The 26,929-nt window shown below is 37.5% G+C and overlaps 2 protein-coding genes across 3 annotated transcripts in view; both read left to right on the plus strand.

Annotated features, from left to right (window-relative positions):
• Window positions 1–802: 802 nt before the first annotated feature.
• On the plus strand, window positions 803–3,881 carry LOC127646502 (prefoldin subunit 5-like). Its single transcript, XM_052130210.1, has 6 exons — window positions 803–891; window positions 1,338–1,440; window positions 1,522–1,553; window positions 1,711–1,785; window positions 2,017–2,122; window positions 3,364–3,881. Exons 1-6 carry the CDS (start codon window positions 826–828, stop codon window positions 3,441–3,443), a joined length of 462 nt encoding a protein of 153 aa, XP_051986170.1. The 5' UTR covers window positions 803–825; the 3' UTR covers window positions 3,444–3,881.
• Window positions 3,882–4,025: 144 nt separating this feature from the next.
• The window catches only part of LOC127646501 (la-related protein 4-like), a 36,705-nt gene continuing 13,801 nt past the window's right edge, over window positions 4,026–26,929 (plus strand). Inside the window, exons 1-9 of one of the 2 annotated variants that reach the window (XM_052130208.1) lie at window positions 4,026–4,950; window positions 12,297–12,438; window positions 14,917–15,030; window positions 15,142–15,232; window positions 18,000–18,136; window positions 18,748–18,851; window positions 19,172–19,282; window positions 19,368–19,421; window positions 24,007–24,210. In XM_052130208.1, coding sequence (XP_051986168.1) covers window positions 4,846–4,950; window positions 12,297–12,438; window positions 14,917–15,030; window positions 15,142–15,232; window positions 18,000–18,136; window positions 18,748–18,851; window positions 19,172–19,282; window positions 19,368–19,421; window positions 24,007–24,210 — 1,062 coding nt within the window. In that variant the 5' untranslated portion in view covers window positions 4,026–4,845. Of the gene's footprint in view, window positions 4,951–10,801; window positions 10,993–12,296; window positions 12,439–14,916; window positions 15,031–15,141; window positions 15,233–17,999; window positions 18,137–18,747; window positions 18,852–19,171; window positions 19,283–19,367; window positions 19,422–24,006; window positions 24,211–26,929 lie in introns of those variants that run through there. The other variant, XM_052130209.1, reaches the window with a different exon arrangement.

The following is a 26,929-nucleotide window of genomic DNA, read 5'->3' on the forward strand; positions in this document are numbered from 1 at the left end:
TCCAAGGCAACCTTCTTCGTTAACTTCAATGATAAGAAATAATTACATAGATCTTTGTGAAATGTGTGTTTGGTACGGTTTTAAGGAATCTACTCATGTAAAAAATATTTCTCAAGAATAATAATTATGTTAATTGCTAAGTCGTGTGTTCCCTCTTTAGTAAATATACCAAATATCACATTTTCATTTAATTCAGAAAAATTGTCACATTTTGGAAATAACCAGTAATCTAAATCTTCCCTGAAGGCATTACATTTACATTCATAAAATAAGTGTTCTGTCATGTCAATTTGATCATCACAAAATGAGCAATTGTTATGATCTTCTAGACCAAATCTGCGACTTAAAAATTCTCCGGAAGGATAGAAGTTTTAAACTGGACTTCCTTTGCTTTTGTTGCGATTGGGATTTTTAAAGTATTTAGTTCTCAGTTTAGATTAACCTCATCATTAGAAAAATATTGGCAAATTGAAATTTCTTTTGTGAAGAAAATTTATATAATTCATTGACAAAAGCTTTCCGGATTGTAGTGAGAGAGTCCATTCACCAAGGGTTTAGGAAGATAAGGATTTACATTACTTTGACATACACTATGAGACATTTGAATGATAGATTGTGGGATTGCTTTGATAACAATATCATACTGTTTTCGGTCATTTATCTTAAGATTGCATTCGAAGTGTCCTACTCGCTTTTCGATGACGTATGCAGCCGACAAATACGAACTCCGGAGCACGCAGCCTTCTGAACGAGGCAGCCTGTCGTTCATTGATAAAAGTCCTTCATTTCCGGTTGACTCGGAAGTTCCATTATTTTATTGTCATCATGGCGGTGAATCTGACTGAATTGTCTCTACCTCAATTAGAGAGCTTGAAAACTCAACTTGATCAGGTAATTTGTGTTATAAATATATCAATGGCGTATATGATATGCAACTGGTGTTTGCTAACATTCGCACAGTGTCCGTCTGTCACGCTATTTGTTCGCGTGGTGCTGTAGTACCACATGCGCTCATCAACTACATACTTAAATTCACCATGAATCTATACATGACTACACTGTAGATAGAAGCTGAGTTTTGGGGAAGGCTAAATTAAGGTGTAAAACCTAAGTGTGATTAAACTGCAGCAGATGTGTTGGAGGAAATTGATTTCTGTCTCCATATGGTAAAAGGCGATGGAAATTAGCTTTTTAATTTATATTGCGCAATGAGAGAATAAATCAACGCAAATGTGTGTAGACTGCATTTGTTTTTCGTCTTTCAGTTTGTACAAACTCGTTTCCTGCTGTGTTTTGCTGACTTAGTGCAAATTATATGACACAGATTTGCTTTATAGGAAACAGAGTTCCTGTCATCCTCCATAGGTCAGTTGAAAGTCGTCCAAACAAAATACGTGGAGGCTAAAGACAGTTTGAATGTGCTCAACAAGAATAATGAAGGTGAGCTTTATAACATTATACTAACAAATACATTCTGGATTAATTTCTGTCATAATCTGTCCATTGAATGTTTTGTCTCAGGAAAAGAACTACTTATCCCTCTCACCAGTTCTGTATCCTCTCAACAGCTAAGTTGCTGATTTATGTTTCTAAAATGTTGCCTCAAAGCATTAGTCCACCTTCAGACAATAAAAAAAAATTCACAGAGGCAGTTTGTTTGTTTGTTATTTTGTTTAGTTGCTATGTATTCCCTTAACTGCCTCATTGTAGATGTATGTACCTGGAAAACTGCATGACGTAGACCATGTCTTCGTGGATGTTGGAACAGGTTACTTTGTAGAGAAGGTGAGCCAAGATCTGATTGATTTTCTAACTTGAACACTTCTGAAGTGTTAGATTAGTCATCTTTCAATTGCAATACCACCTTAAAATAACATTCACAACATATCTAGTGATTGAAGAAAAAAAGAAAGCAAAACAATGCATTTTATATAAATTTTGCTTTACAAAGTATTGTTTATTCTGGGGACTGTTGGTTTTTCTGAAGTAAATCTTGCTGTTTTTCTGTATTTTTAGAATGTGGAGGATGGAAAAGCGTTCTTTAAACGCAAAATTGACTTCCTTACAAAACAAATTGAGAAAATTCAGCCTGCTCTTCAAGAGAAACATGCTATGAAACAAGGTAAGTCTTTAGCTATACACCGATCAGCCACAACATTAAAACCACCTGAATAATATTGTGTAGGTCCCTCTCAAAACAGCGCCACCCCGCATCTCAGAATAGCATTCTAAGATGATATTCTTCTCACCACAATTGTACAGAGCGGTTATCTGGGTTACTGTAGAATTTGTCAGTTTGAACCAGTCTGGGCATTCTCTGTTGACCTCTCATCAACAAGGCATTATTTCCACAGAACTGCCACTCACTTGTTGTTTTTTGTTTCTGGCACCATTCTGTGTAAACTCTAGGGACTGTTGTGTGTGAAAATCCCATGAAATCAGCAGTTACAGAAATGAACAAACCAGACCTCCTGGCACCAACAATCATGCCACAGTTGAAATCACTGAGATCACATTTTTTCCCCCATTCTGATGGTTGATGAACATTAACTGAAGCTCCTGACCCATATCTGCATACTTTTATGCACTGAACTGCAGCCACATTATTGGCTAATTAGATAATTGCATGAATGAATGTTGGTGCCAGACGGGCTGGTTTGAATATTTCTGTAAATGCTGATCTCGTGGGATCTTCACACACAACAGTCTCTAGAATTTACTCAGAAAGGTGCCAAAACCAAAAAACATCCAGAGAGCAGCGATTCTGTGAATGGAAATGCCTTGATGATAAGAGGGGTCAATGGAGAATCGCCAGACTGGTTTGAACTGACAAAGTCTATGGTAAAACAGATAACTGCTCTCTACAATTGTGATGAGAAGAATATCATCTCAGAATGTTATTCTGATTCAGTTATACCCACACCTCTTTAGTATTCCAACTAAAGAAAATAAATGTTTTAAAACCACTTAAGTACCAAAAATGTATGGGGTCATTAAAGACCCTTGAAATGTAATTTTGTGTATTTATTTGCACTTCCATAATTTGTATGATTTTCCTGTGTGTATGTGTGTGTGTGTGTGTGTGTGTGTGTATATATGTATGTATGTGTAAGTGTGTGTATTATATATACACGTGTGTGTTATATATATTATAATACACACACATACATACATGTAAACATGCTATGTGAAAAAGGTAAACTTTTTTTTTTTTTAAACATAAGAAATGTATATTCAAAATCTAGCAATTTGTTTAGTTCATATTGTTTTATTGCATCATAATGTATTCACTCATTAACTTCAGTTGTAATGGGCTACTAACATTAAATTTCTCCTTTGTCCATCTGTGCTGCTTCCTAAAAGCTGTGGTTGAAGTTATGAACATGAAGCTCCAGCAACGGCACAGCCAACAAGCATCACAGTCTGGCACCACAAAAGCCTAAAAACAGTTATAAGCAGAATGACAAAAAATTCAGGGGAGATCCTGAGCATTGACCCTATAGATTGGTCCAGTCTGCACAATTAAAACAGAATATCACTGCTTTGATATCAACATGTCGTTCACTGCTCCATGGAGGAAGAATGTCCAGCACCTTGCCTGCATTAAACAACTATTCACTTTTTCTGTTCCATGTTTTCATTCTCATGTTTAGTGAATGAATGAACCACTGGGTATGGCCTGTGGCTCTATCCATAAACCCTTTTGAAGAGTGGTATTAATGTTTCTGGATAATTAACTTGTCACAATGTGCTAGATGGTAAACACTTGGCAATGTTTAAAAAGGGTTCAATTTAAGTTAAGCTCAAGCAACAGCATTTGTGGTGTTATGTTGATTACCACAAAAATGTATTTCAACTCCTTCCCCTTATTTTTATTTTTTTAAGAAAAAGATGGAAGGGTCAAATAATAATACAAAGAAAAAGGCAGTATGCCAGAAATGTTGTCGATTGAGCTTAACTTGTATTGAACCTGGAATATTTCTTGAAAACTTCTACTGCTGTACATTTTCCACCCATGCTAAAGAAAAAAATAAATAAATTACATTTCAAACAACCTGACACCATGTACTATGTTCGTCCATTGCAAAAATTCTGTAAAGGTGAAGTTAAACTGTTAAGTAAATTACCTAAGATGACATATCTAAAAACTAGCATACACCAACACACTCTCAATGCGAAATTGTGAGAATTCTAAATGTGCCTAATTCGTATGATATCGTGCTACTGCACTCGTTTGAATGCCTACGACATCGTTTCCATCACAATACTTGCTTCTGTCACATACAACAGCTTCCTATTATGTTAACACGCTCTACTGATTAAGTATGTCCTTAACGCCTCCTTTGCCCGTGCTAAATTACACAAAGTTTCGTTAGATAAGGTGCGAGGACGGCGGTAATTATGTGGATTATTCGCTATGTCATGATTAGTTGCGTCTGTAGCTATGCGGATAGAGCGCCCGCTGGTTGCTATGCAGCGCAGCGCGTGTTGCCCACAGTTGCCAGGGAAGAGCGAACGTGATGGAGGGGGTGGTCGCATTGTCTTTCGGGACGGTGGCGGTGTGTGAATAGCTTGCCATCTGTCAGAAACGCTCGCTGATCCCCTGGTTTGAGTTTCTAACATGATAGATTATTAGGGTACGAAGTAAACCAATAACTGAGATTCGAAAGCTTTGTTGATAGCACAGCTCCCTTGTTCCCCTTCGTTTCGTTCCGAAAAGGTAAGACAAGCCAACCCTAACTAGCTAGAGCAAGTGCTTGTTGCATTCTGCCGGCGCGTGTTGGTGAGGAGTGGCGCGGTGTTTCATCACGGATTGGCCGGCCGGTGCAGAGCCAAAGGCAGCCGATGACTTCGGAGAGTAGCAGTCAACCTCAACGGAAGGAGGAGTTCGAGCCGGGACCAGTCGCCCGAGATCAAGAGGAGAAAACCGGCCAGGACGAAGGCGGCATGGTGAGCTCAGGCCTGTGGTGCTGAATCGGCACAACCCATTTAACCCTCCCCTTAAAGGAATAGTTCACCCAAAAATGAAAAAATTGCTGATAATTTACTCACTCTCAGACCATCCAAGATGTATCTGAGTTTCTTTCTTCATCTAAACAGAATTTAAGATTTTTAGGATTTCATTTCAGGCCTCCTCCTCTAAACAATGCAAGTGAATGTACTCGGTTTTTTGACGGTCCATATTTAGGGTGCATCAAAATAATCCACATGACTCCAGTCGACAAATCCAGTTCTTCTGAACCCAAACGATCGATTATTTTCAGAAACAAAACAATACTGGTATACTTTTTAACTACAAATGTTTGCTTCCATACATCTCTGTGAAGCTCGCTCATGAGAGGGATGAAAGCTGGTTGGTAAGGTCACGCGTCACGTGGAGGAGTCTGGAAGTGCGTCATTGTTTACTTGTATTTTATTATTATTATTATTAGGACATTATTTTATATTGTGTATATTGTATTTTGATGCACCCTAAATATGCATTTTGTACCGTCAAAGTAAATTCACTTGCATTGTTTAGAGGAGGAGGAGGCCTGAAATGAAATCCTAAAAGTTTTAAATTCTGTTTTGATGAAGCAAGAAACTCTTGGATGGCCTGAGGATGAGTAAATTATCAGAAAATGTTAATTTTTGGGTGAACTATTAGTTTAAGCATGACGTTACCATGTCTGATGATGCCTCGTGGGGCACGCATATAACTTTTAATTTCTCATGCACTTTATTCATATGTAGAAGAAATGCTTATATATGCTAAGTAACATTCTTGATTGTATGTGTATTGAACCAGGGTTGTCAACTTGGTTATCTGGTTAGAGTGAGTAACTGTACATTTGACATGGCCGGGGTACATTAATACACATGCAAAACTTTAAAGCCCCAGGGGTTTTGCACAATTTCAAAACATCCATAGTATGTCACAACCAGAGTCCAAAAATGGTCTTTGGTTGTTGCTGTTACCCACAAGCACAAAGTTGGTTGGTTGCATAATTTAAACGGATTACTAATTAACATACTTAACTGTATTTAATGTTTACATTGGAAATCTGGAACCTTTAGAATTTTACAATTGTTCATATATCAGAGATGATACAACAAATTATAGAATAGGTAGTCTATTTCCACATTGACATTTTATGAGACTCAACTGGCTGTGAAATGCGTATTGAGCTACACTTAAATGTGCACTCAGTAATTAATTTCCTCATTAAAAAAGTTCCAAAGACATGTATATAACCACTCAAATTAAAATTAAAAAGACTTCAGTCATATCAGAAACCTTATAAAAGCTGTTTTATTCTACAGGGAGAGGGTACGCACATGGTGGCTGCCATGTTAGAATCACATGACCAGTCAAATACTGCTCACTTAATCTCAGTAACCATCCTGTAATTTTACACTTTAACTCAATGATTAAAGTAATCATGACTGATTGAATACTAGATTTCTGCAATTGCATTTGAAACTGGAAAACTATTGATTTTAAATTTAAGCTGCATTCAAGCCACTAGTGTACGTCCAAGATGACACAAAGACAAAGGTTACTGAGTGCACCTTTAACACGAGCTACATAAAATGTCAATAGCAATGACATACTGTTCATATTTTGTACTTGATATAGTTTACTTCCATGTTGCTTCTTTGTCAAATAGCAATGTCAAATGTAAATCAAGTCAATCACTGAAACAACAGCACACCACCTTGAGTAACATGCATAAAATGTACAGTATGTGTACATGCATTTGGGATACTGATAATTCACCACCATTGTGCAGAAAATTGTTATAGTTGTCATTTGTATGAATATGGCACTCATTTGTCTTGTAAAATCAAAGAAATATTGTTTGAAAGTAAGCTTAAACAGATATTAAATAATGAAACAAATATGATTTATAGAAGTGGAAATATATATTGCTACACTGTTACATATTTTGGGTCACTAAATACCCTATACACTTGTAATTAAACAATTATAATTTTATTTGTATTTATTTTTTATTTATTAAAGTTTTTCAAATGTTGTATTGTTTGAATATTCACAACTTAAAAGTTGAGGAATACTAAAGAAGTGGGGGCATAACTCAAAAAAATGGATGAGGTAAAGGAGGTGGAATGAGGTCTCTGGGCACTAAAGACCCCAGTTATGCATTTAAGGGTTGAAGTATATGATTCTTTGTAGAATTCAAATGGGGGCTTGTTGAGAGTCACACAATTGTTGTATCTCAGATCTCTGGTTATCCTATCTTTGGAACACTTTGATGTGCATTGCAGTGGAAATTTGCTTCGACATTCAAGTCTCACACTGATGGAAAAATCATATGAGTAAGATTTGTTGAATTACGTTGTATTTTTTTGGCTTGAGATATATTTGGGGAGCATTAGAGCATGAGACAGAATCTGAAAGCATGTGTCATATGCCTAAAGCGTGAGAGTTGGCCAACCTAAATGATCTATTTGGTTCAGTACCTACTTGTAATTTGTTGACAAACTACTGTAGTTGTGTCCTTGCAAGCTACTCCGATTGTCAGTTCACAAAGTTATTGATCCACTAAAATTGTTGAGATAAATAACTGCTTGGTAACGAGAGTATTAGCCATGTTTGTCTAGCTGGCTTAAAGTCAGTAACAAGACGACGTTACTAGCCAATGCAGACTAAAAATATTTCCAGCAAGGCTGTCTGCACATAAATAATAAAGAATGAGCAAATGTTCATATCCTACTCAGAGGAGCAATGTTTTATCCCATTAGAATGCGTGGCACACGTTTAGGTTAATGGCTAACTTTTCCATTAAAACCGGGGTAATGTTTGCAAGTTAATGCATTTCGGGTTACAATTAATTTAAAAGTTATGTTTAACTTTACAATATTATTTTCAATTTGAGAATAATTTGTGTCTAGACTACTTGCAGCGCACAAATGTCAAAAATAGCTTATTTTAGTCAGTTATATAGACAAGGTTGGTAAATTTCTACTTTTTCTAGATTTATTCACTCAGAAAAAGACCCAACCAGTGCTAGCCCTAATGTACCTTGTACATGCATCTAGTATGGTTTCTGACTGTTTCCCCAAAATGTTCATATTTCTGTTACACCCCAGATTGTAATAACATATTGTGCTAATTCAGTAGCTCTATGAGTGAGAACAGTAAAAACATTGGACATTAGTTGTTGTATTCAAGGCCTGAGATGCTTGTTCATAAAACTTACTATTAGAGGTGAGTAAAAAAATAAAGATTTTCCGATACATCTCGATCTTCATTTGAACGATCTCAATATCGATTCTTAAAACCCACTACTCTATGCCAGGGGTTCTCAACGGGGGTGTTCAAAGGATGCCAGGGGGCGCTGAGAGCAAATTAATAGAAAGGGGGGCATTAGGTTACAAACAGAGTAATTTATCAGTCATAAAAATCAAATCTATCGTCAAGTTCCTCTTTGCATTAAAACTTTTATCTAGCCTTTGAGTATATCAGTTGATTCTCAATTATACGGGTTGGTACGCATTTGTACCGTGCTTCATCTTATTTTGAAGTCTAGCGATGCATCTTAAATGTATGATTTAGCAGCATCAAATACAGAGGTGAAGACACAACCTTGGTTAATGCACCTGTATGGCTCTGTAGGTGGATATGGCTCAACTGACAGAGCAGCCGCGAGCACAAAGCTCTTAAAGCTTGAGCAATTAAACTCGCAGCTTTGCGAGAATCGGTGTGAAGCAAGGCACGAGAAGCGGAAACCATTTGAATTTGGCACAGAATTCTACATCACCACCTTTGAATTTACTATAGTAACACTAACTGTACTTTTGTAGAAATAGATTAATAATAAATATGGTCCTATCACTACTTCAGCTGTATAAAATTTGGGTTAAGGGAATGAAGTAGGGGGGCATTCATCAAAAAAAGGTTGAGTCACTGCTCTATAAGAGAGGAAGTCACTTGAATTTGCATTTTACAACCAAAATTTGTGCTACGTAACTAAAATCTATATATTTGGCCACTGGATGGTAAATGATGTGTGTCCGAAGAGGAGATCCACGCAACCCATTTTACATTGAATAATGTCTATTTTATTACCCGTTCTGTTCAGTCAGTTGTTGATCAAAAATTGTAATAACTAAATATTTAATTCTAATCATGTTTGACATGGATGAGATAAAGCCATTTGAGTCTCTATCCTAAATTTGCACTCATTTAAAGACACTTTTTATAGAAATACTCTCCCTTGTATAATTACAAGAGACAGTACCAGTTATCATTATAGTTATGAGTCTGGTGCAACTTCACCAGCAAACAAGGTTGCTGGATTTATAGTCTTCAATAGTACAAATTATGCAATTAAACAAACAAAAGCAAAAAATTATATATGCAATATATCATATTTATTTATTTCATGGATTTGTTCATTTTTAAAAAGCTAGAGACCAAAATGATAAAAAAAAAAAAAAAAACTTAATAAAATATAATTAGTCAAATTTATATTTTCATAATGCACCTAGTTAGGAGGTCCCTTGTATAATTACCAGCATTGGCTAGGAGATAATTTATTTTATATTTAAACAAATGGGACACTATAACTGAAATATATCCATATTAGTCGATATCAAATCGGGAGCTTGTGAATCTAATCAAATTGGACAATCTGTATCAATACCCAGCCCTACTTACTATGACAGGTTGATTTTAATGTAGCATCATGGCATGATTTTGGTCTGGATTAAAACAAATTGTGAAAAAGGTCAGGGGTACCATGGTTCTGAATGATTGGCATTCCATCATGGTATTTTAAACCTTGTGTCAGATCTAGACACCAAAATGATTTCGCACATATGGTATTTTAAACCTTGTGTCAGATCTAGACACCAAAATGAAGCTCGCACATACAGGTTTTGGTATCCTATCCTGCTATCGCGAATATTCTATTTTTTTAGGACCTTTCTGATTTTACCCTTTTAGAACCCCTCCCCCACTCTGCATATATGTATGGCGAAATGCAGTGTAGGGTTTCCACAAAACTAATATGGATCAATATAACTGTAGCAGCTGAATATAATATTTTAGGGAAACTATGGCTTTTTCAAAATAAATAAAGTAAAAATATAACATTTGGTAGTGTAGCTTTAACTATTGTATTGAACGTAATTATGTGCCTGGCTGACCACGTTTCCACTAGACAGTTGGAGACGAGCAGTTTTGCTTTCGTTTGACGCTATTAGTTAAATTTATACGGGGTTCTTAACTTTATGGCAAGTTTCGATTTACTTTTCAATTAAGCTTTTATGTGACCGCGAAATCATCCCGTCATACTCGGAAATCAAAAGTTCAACAGTGGTTGAACGAAGAACATGCATTAAATCTTAGATTGGCCATTCCTAGTACTCGTTGATGCCTCGTGGCATTAACGATATCACGTCACCAAACGCCGTACTCAAAATTCAGTCATCACTGCCTCTTAAATGTTACAAAAATTGAGGGTCATATGTATTTTTCATTTCAGTTTTGTTTTTCTAGCTACTTTCTTTCATTTTTTTCAGCCCTGTAAAGTATTTGTGTTATCTCTCGCCACGTGCTCTGCAGTGATCTTGGTGGCAGAGGTTACAGTTCCGGTATCTTGGATAGAAGTTTGACAAACGCAAGTCTGGTCCAATGTTATGGAGAACCATTATGACGTATTTTCAGCACGCACCAATCCCTTAACGGGGGCGGGTGATATTCAAAGCGTGCTGCTGCATGTGATCACAAAAGAGGCGAAGGGAAGACGAGCTGATGGCCAATCAGACTCAATGAGCGCCGTCTCGTGGCTTAAGCAGAGCAAAGGGGGTTGATGCAGACGACGAATAGCCGCGAAACTCTTTAGCAGTGAACTTGCACTTTTACTTAAAGCGAAACGAAGTGGAACCTAGAGCCACGTTATTGTGAGCTAGATTTATCATCAGCGGGGTGTCTAGCGAGTGATAACATTGTTGGTGGAATAGACCATGCTGTTGTTTGTGGAGGTGAGTTAATGAGGTCATTTTGGCGACTGCGAATGTTCTTCAGAGGTGGCGCTTGGACAGAGGTTGATGGCGCCATGAGGTGTTCAACAATAAGAATAGACGTTGTTGAAGTTCTGTAGTGCACTCAACCACGGTTATGGTTGGATTTCTAGTTCAAATATGAATAGTTTATGGTAAGCAGGTTAGTTGAGTTACTATGTAAGTGTGTTGATTTGGTCACGAGTTAGCCGTCGACACCAAAAGACCCACGTGTGCGCAACAAATGCTAGCTATTTAGCAAGCCTCTAATTCGCTTAACATGCATAACATTTGTCGTTTATTTCCCATTTAAAGTGGTGACTGCAGCAAAATAGTTACGATAACCACGAAATACCTCGACTTTTAACGCAACCTCTTGTCCGAAAATAACTTTAGCCTGTTGAAATCCTATAAAGCTCTCGTCATGCTCTTTTCCCCCTTATCTCGCTCTGGTTTATCAGCATGGAGGTGGGTAGCTAATGAGATTAAATGGGTCAAATGCCGACTATTTAAAATCTCCTGCCGCTGTGCATGGAGTGTGGCGCCGGGCAAGTTGTAGATCAACTAAATGGGCTGCTGTTGTATAAACTATACAGAAGTGTGGGGGAGACGTTGTGCAGGTCTGAAATAGTTTGGGAAAACGGTTGTTTTTCAATCTAACAACTTTGTGGTTCTTCGGTGAAGTTTGATGATTATAGTATGTGTCCTTGCGTGTACTGCACAGTGTATGCATCCTCACCTTGCTCTTCAGACGTCCTTCACCAAGGTTAAGGAATTGATAAAGCAAATAAAGGATATGTAATTTTGCGGCTTTGAGTATGTAGGGAGCAGAATCTGAGTTGTAATTTGTGCCTCTGCGTGTCATGTGAAACTGCTGCAGCGTCGCGTCTGATGCCGTTAAATGCTTTTAATGTTTATTCACGCAGAAGTCCAATACGCCTCAGACGTTGCTTTACAGTGCATTTAGGATTTATTTTTGGTCACGGTTACACACCATGTTGTAAAACTGGGTAGATGACTTTTTAAAATACTAAAGGCCCCGTTGCTTAACAAGAGCGTTGATAAGATTAATAGCACCACCGTAGATGACGGTCAGAACAGTCCATTGCAGACTACAACTACCCAACTGTTTTCTGTTAAACAGTTTTGTAAGTAACATTACAAAAAGTTGGGTAAATGTTAGGCTATCAGATGTCTGCTGTTTTTATTCTAGCATGATATGAAAATGTGAAATATGGAAGTGTTTTATACTTTTAAGCTCATATTTTGTTAACCTTGTTTTCAAGGTGACCACCAAGGGGACCGGTCTGAATCCCAATGCTAAAGTGTGGCAGGAAGTGTCTGCACCTACTAACCAGGCTTCAGAGGTGGAAACAGAGACTCCCCATTGGCCACAAGCAGATGCTGCCTCCACTGAAGAGTCAGAGGGTATGTACATTTGATTAGCTGTCATTTAGTGGTATAAAATACAATGTTAAATACTTTAACCCAGTGTTTCCCATCCCTGTTCCTGGAGGGACCCTCCCCAACACTACACATTTTGGATATCCCCCTAATCAAACACACCTGATTTACTGATTTGGCTCATTAGTGGAGACTCCCAAAACCTGATTTGGGTGTGTCAGAAAAGGGAGATATACAAAATGTTCAGTGTTGGGGCGCTCCAGGAACAGGTTTGGGAACCACTGCTAATCTATCAAAGTGATTATTCTTTTAGGCACACGGGCAATACTTGTTTTGGTTGGCAAATGCGCCTAATGTTGACTAATAAAACCGTATCAAAAGCAGTCGTGGTACACATGCTTTGAACACGTTCGTGTTTGCTTGTGGTAAAAAAGTATTCTTCGCTCTGCTGTTTGCGAGCCAAAATGGGACTTGGAAAAATCTGCCTAAGTTATAAATTCATAGGTTAAAGGGTTAGTTCACCCAAAAATGAAAATTATCCCATTATTTGCTTGCCCTCAAGACATCCTAGGTGTATATGACTTTCTTCTTTCAGCCAAACACAATTGGAGTTATATAAAAATATCCTGGCTCTTCCAAGCTTTATAATCTGAAAGAATGGTACTTTAGATTTTGAAGCCCAATAAAGCACATCAATCCATCCAAAAAGTAATCCATGCAGCTCCAGGGGGTTAATAAAGGACTTCTGAAGCAATGCGTTTTTGTAAGAAAAATATCCATATTTATAACTTGATAGTCATTGGCTTCCTCTATCCTCTAAGAGCTTGTAGGCATACTACGTCATACGCCGGAACTCGATTCTCTCGAACGCACGGATGGCTGTTACTGGAAGCTAGTGATTATAGTTTATAAAGTTATAAATATGGATTTTTTTTCTTACGGAAACAGATCGCTTGGCTTCAGAAAGCCTTTATTAACCACCTTGGAGCTGTATGGAGTACTTTTTTGATGGATTGATGTACTTTATTGGCGAGTAAATTATGGGATAATTTTAATTTTTGGGTGAACTAACCCTTTAATTCCCCAGAAAAATATATGCATGCATATATACAAAATCATTGCTTTGTTTGTTAGTATCCCAACATAGAAACATTGGCTCAACCAATGGTGTGTTTGGGGCAGGGCTATTTGTTTTAACAACAGTAATTATTTTCCATTCCGTTTAATTGCACCAAAGATTTAATCGTTGGTGCAATTTGTTTTTGTGTTGACTAGAAGATTATTGGCAAGTTTTTGATTTTGTGATGAATGAAATGTTAATTGTTAGTGGTGGGTAAAAATATAGATTTTCAAATTAATTGGCTTCGAAATCAATTCTTTAAATCCCATGATCAATCTTTTTACTCTGTGCAACTCTTTACAATACAAGTACATCACTTGCATATTTGACTACATTTCATGCTATACGATGAAATATGTCTGTTATTAGCCACTGGTACATTTTCAGATTTTACTCACTAGTGATTGAGTATCATAGTGAAGTTTAACACAGAGATCTTTTACTGTGTGTTAAGAATAAAAGTTTGGTTTGACTGGTTCTGTGTAATGTGCATTTGAAAGATTAGATCTGTGCAATCCATTTGTCACTGAATAATATCTCTTGGTACCCTTTTTTTTTTGTTCTTTACTGAGCTGTTGACCAAAAAAAAAAGAAACATTTCATTCTAATCGCAGAACGGATGGGGTAAAGAAGCCGTGTGATTTCACTCTGATTAAAATATGCTCGAGATGCTCACTGAACTGCAGGTATTTTTTAATAGACACTACCGGTTTTGGCACTTGTTCTACAAATCAAATTTGTATATGATAAAAATTATGCAGGTAAACAAAATATAAATGCAATATTATACATTAAATTTCAAGATGCCATCAATGGATTTGTATGTTTTCAAAGCTCAAATTTGACAAATGATGGAAAACTAATAACATTTGCAAACTTAATATTTTTGTAATATGCCAAACTAGAAGGTCCCTTGTATAATGAACAGCATTAGCTGAGAATTTCTTTTGTATGTTAGCAAAATGGACATTATCACTGGAGATATTTCCAAATTAATCTGAATTTAATCGAGAGCCTATGAATTAAAGCTCTTCTTAGTTATTGAATATAAACTCCAAAGTAATTAGAGCTTCTTTGGCACACGTTTTTACCCCAATGATGATCAGTATCGCGCTTGGAAGGACCCAGAACCACTCCTATTGTAGAGATCTTATGCGCTCTCTGTCTGTCTCTCTCTGTCTGTCTGTCTGTCTGTCTCTCTGTCTGTCTCTCTCTCTCTGTGGAGTGGGACTGCCCTAATGACCGTGAGATTATGAGATCTGAGGGATGAAGTACCTAACTGTTTTAAAACATGCTGCCCAACATATTGTAACGATAGTTTGAGCAACCATAAACCGCACAACTTATACCGCTTCTGTCTTTTCTCCCACATTCTCCTCAAGGCTTCAAGGAATGCAGTGTTGGCTATGGCGACTCTGAATCAGCCCCTCCTTTAGAAAGCAGCATGTTGAATGGCATGGAGTCCGCAGAACTGGCTTACCCTCTCTATGAAGCAGGTCTGAAAGTGTCACACACTCACTGTCACATTGAATTCCATCAGTGCTGCTTAGTGACTGATTGTCATTCTGTTTGTTTGTGTCTGTCAATGTGGGTGCTGTGGAACTCAGTGAAAGGAGAGGTGGTTGAGGAGCAGCTGCCTCTGTCCGAGGAGAGTCTGAAGGAGTTACTTAAGAAACAGCTGGAGTTTTGCTTCTCAAGGTAACGCCCACTGTATTGCCCTGACATGCTCGTGGAAATTGCTGCTAATTATACATTTTTTTCTTTTTTTTTTACACTCAACCCAAGGGATAGTTCGATGTTTTAGTAACTAACATGTAGCTGAGAATTGGTCAACCAATCCATACAGATAATCAAATCAATAATCTTATTTTTCTATCAAACTGTAATTCCCAAATCTGTGCAAATCAACTGTCCATTTTCAATGCACTTTGTGAAAATGAAACTATTTTAATGTAACTGGTGAGACTTGACTTTTACTCTTAAAGGGAGTTCACACAATTTTTTTTTAATTCTGTCATTACAAACAGTGTTGCAAACCTGTTTGATTTTCTTTATTCTGTGGAACTTGAGGTGTTGAGGTCCATTCAGTGACAATGCAAATAACATGATTGTCATGTCTACAATGTAGGCTGTATAATTAAAATATAATTCCATCTGGGAATTATTCCACCGTTATATACCGTTCTACAGAATGGGGCTCTGTTTGAATCAGTCTGCCTAACTTCATGTTCTGTGTATTTTTGACTGGCGCTAAACACCGCTGTAAAAAGATGGTTACCTGGACCGTAAAAATGCATTTTGCAAGTGTGGACTTGAGCTAACAGGTTCCCTAGTAAAGTGATACCATGTTCATATCTTTGGCATCCACCCTATAAAATGAATGGTCAAATCCCGGAAAGGGTGATGCTTGGAATTTGAATGTCTGTTTCTAACACTACAAAACTTTTTACGCTGAATACATTTTGCATCTCAGAGCAGTACTTAAGAATCTGTATTCAAAGGATTTGTCCAATAAAATGCATTTGCAAACCTGAAACCTTCTTACCAGAGTAGGGCTGTGTATCGAGTTTGATACATTTTAGGCACCAACCGAATTGCCTCTAAACAATTGAGTATCGAAAATGTCTTGTCGTTCGGTACCAAATTTCGATACCTAAGGAGATAATCTCGTCAACGTGATGAGCATGTAGCATGCTAGATGTACCCAAATTTACAAGTGCTGGTATCAGAAAATAGTTTGAGTTCCAGAGCTGAGAAAGAATGTTATAAGTAACATTGCTAACACTGTTCTACATTAGAGAAATACTAAACCGTAATAATGAGCCTTTAAAATATAATTTTTACAAGTGCACGCACTAAGCGAGCCGCAGCAGTAATGATTATGAATGTGTCGGGGGAAAAAACAAAGTGACTGACTGAACATTTTGTAGAGAGAAATGCACATTCAGGTTGAGCAAACGGACAATGATCTCTGGATCAATGATGGTCAGAGTGATCACCAATAGCTGATGCCTTTGACCATGTCATGATGATATTTGGCTCATTTTCCCATTAATCTATTAAATTATTATTAGACTATTATTAATATAACAAATCATTTGCCCGTAGACACAAAGAAACGCGTTTGAAGAAACACTCTTTATTATATTAAGTACAGATGACAGAAAAGACAATGGGCATATATGACTCATTGATACAGAGGCGTGCAGTCTCGTGGAACACGCGCATCTTAGGACGTCACACTTTGTTTCTGCATTCTTTTAAAAAAAAAAAAAATTGTATTTATGAGTGTGGCAAATGAACTCCGACATCTCTGCTCTGGAGGTACTTTGAGTTCAGTTCACTTTATATCCACAGAGCAGTTTGTTGTGAATGCAACACTGCAGCCTTTAAAATAATACAAGCTATATAAAATAATACAAAAACACGTTCACCTCGAACCATGATTAATATTTCAGTGATTAATATCATCATTGTAATTTATTATTTTTACATTTATAATTGTTTGTCTTCATTTGTATGAGTAATTTTCCACCTGCATGTTTAAACGGATTCTTGCCTGATGGTAAATGGAAAGTTGTGTGTGTGTGTGTGTGTGTGTGTGTGTGTGTGTGTGTGTGTGTATGTATATTATTTTATCACTTATTTATTTGCTGTTTCGATTGGAGTGCAATTTGAATTTAGAAATGTATTTGATTTAAGTTTTGTTAATTTTCAATGCAAAAGTCTTTTCTAAATATTATGTGTATGAACTCTAAAGATCACGGAGACATCGCTATTTGCAGCGAATCCATTTTAAGTAGCATGATTGGTCACCACATTAAGAAGCTTCAAAACAACATTTATTTTAATTTTGGTGATGACATTTACATGGTTTGAAAGCTGAAAATAAAAATATAATTAGTCACAATACCGTCAGAAACGTGTTTTGGTCTTAAAATCGCATTTCTACATGAATGGCCCATTGTGACTTCAGACTCAACATGATGAACACATCACATTTAAAACAACCCAGTAAATGAATTAAACATCTTTTAGAAATTTAAGACAACTGGTAGGTTATCCTAACTTAAAAATGTTATGACTATTATTAAGAATTTGATTTGAGAATTTGAATGCTTAGTTTTTTTTTTTGTGAATAAAAAATATTCTTAACTAAGTTAGAAATTAAGAAATTGGTAAAGAATTTTCTTAGTGTATCCGGCCCCAGGTCAAGGCAAGTTTATTTATTTTGCTAATTACATTCACAGTAGTAACTTAATTCCATACATGGTAGTAATTTAAAGTGCTTTACACAGGCAAAATATAGAAAATGGACTTACAAATCAAATGAACATATTTTAGTTAAGTTAGATTCAAATTAATTAAAAAGAACAAACAGGAGTAAAAATTAAGTGTTGCATAGTGCATCATCAGAATGCATAGTTGCTTGTTGGGTCATTCATTTGTTTCAATGTGTTTCTAGGGAGAATCTGTCAAAGGACCTTTATCTGATATCTCAGATGGACAGTGATCAGTTTGTCCCTATTTGGACCATTGCAAGCATGGAGGGTGTCAAACTGCTGACCACTGATATGGACCTGATACTTGAGGTGCTACGAGGTAAATACAAAAAAACCTCTTACAGTTCTTATTGATGCATCCCTTGTAAACCATATCTGATTATTTGAAGTAAGATCTGCTAATGCCATATAGGTGGTTCTGGTGGTTTTGCTTATTTTATATTGCCTTGTTTTAAGTGAAGTCAATTTTATTTGTATAGCGCCTTTCACAACACGCATCGTTCAAAGCAGCTTTACAGAAGATCAGGCATTAAGAGACGATAAAACTAATGTCTATAATGTCGATGAATCATCATTGTGTAATTTAGATAAAATACGATTGTTAATAGTGTTTAAAAATAAGTAATTATATAATAATATTAATATAACCCCAGTTAGCAAGCTGAAATCACTGATAATATATTGTATTTCACAACTTTAAACAATAAGAGATTTAAATAACCATATTCTCTGCTTCTGCAAGTTTTCCATGTTTCAGAGTAACTTGTCTCATAGTAACTGATCACAGTTATAAAAAATAAAAACACACTTTCTCCACCCATTTTGGATTGACAGGGATTAATTGATTGGCCTATGAATTTGTGCAATGCCACTGGAAACCCTATTGTTATTACCTTGTTTGTTCCTTGCATGCTAACTTCGTCGTCTCAGCCTCTCCCGTGGTGCAGGTGGATGAGAAGGGTGAGAAGGTTCGGCCAAACCACAAACGATGCATCATTATCCTCCGAGAAGTCCCTGAGACCACACCTGTAGAGGTGAGAATGCCCTATTGTACTCTGTTAAAATTTACTCTTAAATTGGGTTTACATGTCATTTCTGAGGTTACCCCGATGATGATCAGTATCGCGCTTGGAAGGATTCAGAACCACTACTGCTGTAGAGATTTCTGTCTTTCTCTCGCTCTCTCTCTCTCTCGTGCTCGCTCTGTCTCTCTCTTGCTCTGTCTCTGTGTGCGCAGTGGATTTTGCCCTAATGACCGTGAGATTATGAGATCTGAGGGATAACTGACCTCCAGTTCGCAAGTTTCATTTGTTCTCATTTTGATTGCTGACTGTTGCTGCTTTCTCTCTATCAGGAGGTGGAGGCGCTGTTCAAAAGTGAGAAGTGTCCGCAGGTCATCAGCGTGGAGTTTGCACACAATAACAACTGGTACATCACATTCCAGTCTGATACTGATGCACAGCAGGTAAAACATGCTTTCAAATGTTTTTCATTGGCTTTGTGTGATTCCATTTAACTGGATTGACTAATATTTTCACACTGTTTGACAGGCTTACAGATATTTACGTGAGGAAGTCAAAACATTTCAGGGCAAACCAATCATGGTGAGTGTACATACCCTGTGCTCTGTTGTTAGGTCAGCTGTAATTTAATCACCCTTGAATGTATATGTGCCTGGACTGTAATTCATGACCACTCACACAGTCTGATTGTTTGAAAAGACCGATAAATCATGCCAGCATTGTTGAGGTGTGTGTTCAAGGAAGTGCACATGGTGGTACAATTGTGAATGGACCTGAATCTGTTCATTTTTATATTATGATTATATTATTTATTATTGACTAGCTGCTCGCAAGTACTCCACTTTGACCCTTTTCGGCCAACCAATCAATGATCGGTACTAGTGCTACACGATAAATCATATCGCAATCGCGATGTCAGCCTGTGCGATTTATATTAAAATAAGTGCATGTGTGGACGTGACAGCCCATTCTCTCTGAGGTTTTTGCCCATTTTCTACACCACTAATAAAAAGATGACCAGTCAGTCTCAGTTTAGGGAGTGGCACGTGTGGTCATGTCAGTTTCTGATGTTCAGCGTGGAGATAGATGCCGAGCAGACCGACACTGAACTGGTGGGCAGAAAAAAAAAAACTCCGATCATAGCTTGCCGATATATCGTTATTTTATCCTTAATTCAAGATCATATTATACGGGAGCGTGCCAGGTAAATAAACACAAACTCCAAAACTGTCATTCTCTGTGCGGTCAGAGCCGCTTCAACCAGTCACTGTCTGTCCACAGTCTGAGCGGGAGTCGAGACCGGGAGAGATATAAAGTTCTGCCGGGTGATGCGCGCACTAACACGGGAGATGCTCGTCTCTCACCCCCACTGCCTGCATTTTGCAACGTGTAGCATCATTGATGAAATCAATCTTATGTGAAAAATAGCACTAAAATTACAACAATAAAGTGTGTGTGTAATATATTTATACACACTCACCTAAAAGATTATTAGGAACACCATACTATACTGTGTTTGACCCCCTTTCGCCTTCAGAACTGCCTTAATTCTACATGGCATTGATTCAACAAGGTTCTGAAAGCATTCTTTAGAAATGTTGGCCCATATTGATAGGATAGCATCTTGCAGTTGATAGAGATTTGTGGGATGCACATCCAGGGCACGAAGCTCCCGTTCCACCACATCCCAAAGATGCTCTATTGGGTTGAGATCTGGTGACTGTGGGGGCCATTTTAGTACAGTGAACTCATTGTCATGTTCAAGACACAAATTTGAAATGATTCGAGCTTGGTGACATGGTGCATTATCCTGCTGGAAGTAGCCATCAGAGGATGGGTATATGGTGGCCATAAAGGGATGGACATGGTCAGAAACAATGCTCAGGTAGGCCGTGGCATTTAAACGATGCCCAATTGGCACTAAGGGGCCTAAAGTGTGCCAAGAAAACATCCCCCACACCATTACACCACCACCACCAGCCTGCACAGTGGTAACAAGGCATGATGGATCCATGTTCTCATTCTGTTTACGCCAAATTCTGACTCCCATCTGAATGTCTCAACAGAAATTGAGACTCATCAGACCAGGCAACATTTTTCCAGTCTTCAACTGTCCAATTTTGGTGAGCTCTTGCAAATTGTAGCCTCTTTCCTATTTGTAGTGGAGATGAGTGGTACCCGGTGGGGTCTTCTGCTGTTGTAGCCCATCCGCCTCAAGGTTGTGCGTGTTGTGGCTTCACAAATGCTTTGCTGCATACCTCGGTTGTAATGAGTGGTTATTTCAGGCAAAGTTGCTCTTCTGTCAGCTTGAATCAGTCGGCCCATTCTCCTCTGACCTCTAGCATCAACAAGGCGTTTTCGCCCACAGGACTGCCGCATACTGGGTGTTTTTCCCTTTTCACACCATTCTTTGTAAACCCTAGAAATGGTTGTGCGTGAAAATCCCAGTAACTGAGCAGATTGTGAAATACTGAGACCGGCCCGTCTGGCACCAACAACCATGCCACGCTCAAAATTGCTTAAATCACCTTTCTTTCCCATTCTGACATTCAGTTTGGAGTTCAGGAGATTGTCTTGACCAGGACCACACCCCTAAATGCATTGAAGCAACTGCCATGTGATTGGTTGATTAGATAATTGCATTAATGAGAAATTGAACAGGTGTTCCTAATAATCCTTTAGGGTGGGGGGTGTGTATGTATGTATATATATATATATATATATATATATATATATATATATATATATATATATATATATATATATATATATATATATATTTAATTGATTAATTGTAGGTTTTGATGGACAAGATTGACAAATGCTTATCAATAATACTCTTATGGCTTAAATGTTTACAGTTTTCATTGACTAAAACTACATTTAAAAAGCCCAGTAATCGAGTGTGTCACGCCATATGACAAGACTTCACAGAGATATAAAGAGACATGATGCACCTTTTAGCAAAGGTGGATTTCAGATAATGATCCACACACTGGACAAGAGGTACTAGATTTGGAAATACCAGTTGGTCATTTAAAAAAAAAAAACACACACACACACACACAACAGCAACAACAACAGTTTTAGTGTGAACCACACTTTTTATATCCAGTTTCCTTTTCAAAAGTGTTTATAAAAAGTACATGTTACATCCTGATTAAATGTCCCTGTTTGTTTGGACAATCTTATTTTCATGAAAATTTCTATTCTTATTTATTGTTCCATTTTATTTATGTATAATAGTGAGAAAATGACAAGTTTGTAGTAATGCAAAGATGTTATTTAATTTTGTAAAAATATTATTTTAATTTGAAAACACTGCATTTATAGTTGTTGCTAGTTTGTATGTTTGAGTTGAGAAATACACATTTCAGCATTATCAGTAATATATTTGTGCATTTTCCTTGATAACCAAGCAAGTTGACTCATGTTACCATTTGTTTATAATATCGCAATATTAGCCTCAATCGCAATATGACATTTTCCCCAAATCGTGCAGCCCTAATCAGTACACTATCATTGTACAACCAATAGGAAAGGCCCCTGTTGAAGACAGTGTTTGTGATTTAATTCCATGCTCGACATCATGCAATTTTGGTCTTGGTTATATTTTATTTGTATTTTCTGGTACAAATTAATGCGTCTGATTTTATGCTGCCCATATCCATAAATAGTCAGCTTTAAATGCTATGAGTAATGCATGGGATGTTACTGAGCCACATGAAGGGAATGTGCTTGCTCTAAGGAGCACTGCTGAAACCCTGGTTAACATGGCACAAACTGCTGGGTTGTATATCTTGCTATATTCTGGTGCCTGGAAGCAATAGTTTTGTGTGTTTTTCACCCGTTAATAATCTGTATTGCACTTGGAAGGACCCAGAACCACCACCGCTGCAAACTGATTAAAAGGAAAAATATTAGGGCTGTCGATTTAATGCGTTAATTCAGTGCGATTTAATTTGACAAAAAACGCATTAAAAATGGAGTTGAATGGAGAGGTGGTGGCTTAGTGGCTAAAGCACAGGACTGTTAATCAGAAGGTCGATGGTTCAAACCCCATGGCCACCACCATTGTGTCCTTGAGCAAGGCAAGGTTGCTCCGGCTGGATTGTCCCTGTAATAATCGCACTAAGTGGCTTTGGATAAAAGCGTCTGCCAAATGCATAAATGTAAATGTAAAAAAATTCATGCAATTAATCGCACCATAAATCAAGCTTGTAATGCCACATCTTTACTCCAGAGGGCAGTAAGTGAAGTTTCAGCTGTATGAGCAACGCACAGTTTATACAGTGAAGAAAACAATCCACAACACAGACATGCGTTCAAAACACTTGAAGGAGCGCAAATGTGAACTAGGGGATCTCAAGATGTGTTTAAAGATTAAACTATATTTAACTTGAAACAGTGAACTAAACATATGTTTGATGCAACGCACCTGAGACGCTACACAAGCATGTCTAACGCAGGTGTAGATTGACAGGCTCTTAAACAAGCCCTCATAATCTCCAACTGATTGACAAATTCACTTGTGAAATGGATTGTTGTGAACTGTATGCCAATGATTGACTTATGATCAATAATATGGTAGTAAACAATGCATTGTATTCTAAAGCCGCTTTTTATATTGTCTTATCAATGATTAACTCTTCTGCCACAAGAATGTAATACATTGTAATTATCTAAATATTTTTTATTATATATATATATTTATATTTAAAGATAACTGTATAATTTTATATATATATATATATACACACACACACACCATGTAATTAATTCGATTAAAATGTTTAATCGATTGACAGCCCTAAAAAAAAAAAAATGTATTGCTTCACATGGTGTTCATGTATGTGCTCATGTGTAAAAAAATAAATAAAATATTGTCCTTTTTTATGAAGTTAAATTATCACATTTAGAAATGAGTTGGATGTTGTTGTTTTTTTCACTCCCCCTCTTAACCGTAAAACTGAAAGGTTGGACATTGTATGGATCGTGGATATGTGTAGGCTAATTTGTTACTAGTGGCACCAAATGGAATTGAAAAAGCCCACAGAAGCCATATTTCTTTAACCTGTCTCCAAATTAATTAAAAAAAAATTTGCAATCAAAATATTCTTTGGTTCTCTAATACAATTTAATATATTGTATCTTTTTGTATCTGTAGGCTCGCATCAAGGCAATTAACACATTCTTTGCTAAGAATGGTTATGGGGTAGTTGATTCTGTGGTGTACTCTGCTGCTCAATCCCAGTACTCCTCTCCAGTCTACCTGCAGCAGGTATACCAGCCCCAACAGCAGTACCCCCTCTACAGCCTCCTGCCACAGACATGGACCCCCTCACCAACCCCTTACTTTGAAACTCCTCTGGTGAGAACTGTTTACATCTAAAGATTAATGAATGTAAATTACAGATGTGCCAGCATGAAGTGTTTTGCTTTCTAACCTGCATATTTAGTTGAGTTTTTGTGGTAGCATGGTCTGTTAAAGCTACACTTTTTTTTTTTTTTTTTTTTTTAATTAACAAAATGTAATTGAGCAATCACACCAAAAATCCATCTTTCATACCTCAAATGGGAATTTTGGAGCAGCCGTGTATTTGTAAAGTATGTAATTCAGTAAGGCTTCAAAATTCACATTTGAGGTATGGCTGTAATTTATATTGTAGAACAAAATTTACATGGATCATCAAGTAATGTTTACCACACTTTATTTTACTCGTAAGTAAATATTATAAAACCCCATCGGAAAATCCTGAGGGAGCTATAGTGAATTTTCTTCCGGGTTTTTGGGGTACAACTTTTAACAGCTCTAGACATGCTGCTTTCTGTTATTAACTTTAATCAAACGGCAACAATGACAAGAAAAGGAACTGTTACTTAGTAGAGTTTATTGAATCGGTATTAATGTATTGAATCAGTATTAATGTATATCTAATAGGTGTTATGGTTCTTGGTAAAAAAAAAAAAATATATACAATATGCCACCCACAGGTCAGTAAGCATTGACCCTAAGGTTCATCAAGTTGAATGACCCATCTGGAGCACAAGGATTTGTGAAGGAAATAAAATCGGCTCGAAATCGGCCAATATTCATCTTGAATCCATGATCGCTGATTGGGCGATCGTACCTAGGTTTAGTTCAGATCTTTTTTGCTGTATGCTGGTAATCACACATACACTGCTACTCTAATAAATGAGCACTTGCTCAGCCCTTGAAGCTTTACAGTGTGTCTTTTAGAGGGTGTTATTGGCAGTTCTAAGCATTCACAAATGTAAACTTTCAGACTATGTAATTCTCATGGATATGCTGTTTTGTTTTAAAAACAAATGTCAGGATGAGTCTACAGTAAAGGTACCACTTGAGGGAGGAGTATGTCTTCCCTGTAACGCACAGTATTGGGCTTGCCTGCAATGACAACAAGCTCTGTCCGATGATGCTGTGACACCATGACGGACCCTCCATCTCCAAATCGATCCTGCTCCAGAGTACAGGTCTTTTTGTAACACTCATTCCTTCGGTGATAAATGCGAAGGAATGTGAAGAGCACTTTTTGACACTTGTTTGGTCCAGCATAGGCGACGTTGTTGTAGGTGATGTCTGGTAAGGACCTACCTTACCACAGGACTAAAAGCCCTCAGTTAAGCCCCTCTCAGCCTATTGCAGACAGTCTGAGCACTGATGGAGGGATTGTGTGTTGCTGGTGTAACTCTGGTAGTTGCTGTTGACATCCTGTACCTGTTAGTGTTCTAACAGTGTAGCTGCACCATTCCACAGGTTTTTGAGTTTATATAAGTGTGTGTGTGTGTGTGTGTGTGTGTGTGTGTGTGTGTGTGTAATAATCACATTTAAAACTATACTTCCCTCTTCACTGCCACTCCACAAAAGCCCTCCAAGAAGACCAAAAAGCTGCCCCATTTCCTATCAAATAAATAGTTTCCCAGCCTTTACATGACATTTCCTTGAATGCTGCCAACCTCCCCATCTCTGTGCACCACTCTTGAAATGAGGGTGCTCCAGCCAATTTCCATCCCCTTAGAACAATCTGTCTGCTGATCATAACACTGGCTGGGACCCAATTTCTTATGTGTTTATCCCCTATATTAATGACTGCCCCATTGCCTAAAATAGTCTTGGGCAAAATGAAATATGAGTGATCAATAAGAAACTTAACTCTGAACCCTCAACCAAAATTCTTGGATCTTAACACGCCACCAAAAAATATGGGTTGTGTCCCCATCTTCTGATTTGTAATGCCAGCAGGTGGGTGTCTCTTTAAGGCCAAGCCTATACAATCTAAAGGTGGTCCAATAGAATCTATGTAAAATGTTTAATTGCATAAGATGCACCCTTGGATCTCTAGATACAGACTTAACGTTTTTCAGAATCCTAGCCCACACTCCCTCCAATACAAAGTTTAAATCTTTCTCCCAAATTCTCTTGAAGTTGAAGCTCCATTCCCCAGACTCTGAATTAGCAGGGAAGAATACACTGCCTCATGACCTTTTCCAAAAGTAGTAATCACCACTCCCAGAATATCTGCCTCTTTAGGGGGGTGTATGCTACTCCCAAATATAGTATAGAGCAGGTTGCGCAGTTCTAAATACCTATAAAACTGAGATCTGGTAACCCAAAATGTTAAACCAAATTTTCAAAAGCTCTCAACACTCAACTCTTATAGGTCACAGAGTGTATTAACCCCTCTCACAATCCACTGACCAGCCGAAAGTGGACTTATTAATTTTGGGTTCTGCCAGATGCTTGAGGCAAGATTTAAATAAATGTCAGAGTTGAAAACATTGGACACGTTTGTCCATACTTCGTGCAAATGCGAGATAATGGGGTGTAACTTCTCCGATAAGTTTGATAGAAAGGCTTTGCAATGGTGACATAGGGGCAAGAACTTCCTGTTCAATACAAAACCAGGGAGTGACTCTCTCGGGTGGAAGCGACCAATGAGCCAAATTTCTGAGACCGAATGCACAATAATAAATCAAAATTTTGGGTACTTCCTAGCCCATCTATTTCAATTGTGACTTATTGAAATTTAATCAGGGACACTTACCATTCCAAATGAAAGACTTAACTA

Source organism: Xyrauchen texanus, chromosome 7, assembly GCF_025860055.1.
Source record: "Xyrauchen texanus isolate HMW12.3.18 chromosome 7, RBS_HiC_50CHRs, whole genome shotgun sequence".
NCBI classification, from domain to species: domain Eukaryota; kingdom Metazoa; phylum Chordata; class Actinopteri; order Cypriniformes; family Catostomidae; genus Xyrauchen; species Xyrauchen texanus.

Bases quoted from the DNA above. Each gene is read 5' to 3' on its own strand.
- LOC127646502 (XM_052130210.1), top strand. From the start codon at position 826: ATGGCGGTGAATCTGACTGAATTGTCTCTACCTCAATTAGAGAGCTTG. The intron at 892-1,337 runs GTAATTTGTGTT...TTTGCTTTATAG, and splicing joins TGAAAACTCAACTTGATCAG to GAAACAGAGTTCCTGTCATC. The intron at 1,441-1,521 runs GTGAGCTTTATA...GTTTTGTCTCAG, and splicing joins GCTCAACAAGAATAATGAAG to GAAAAGAACTACTTATCCCT.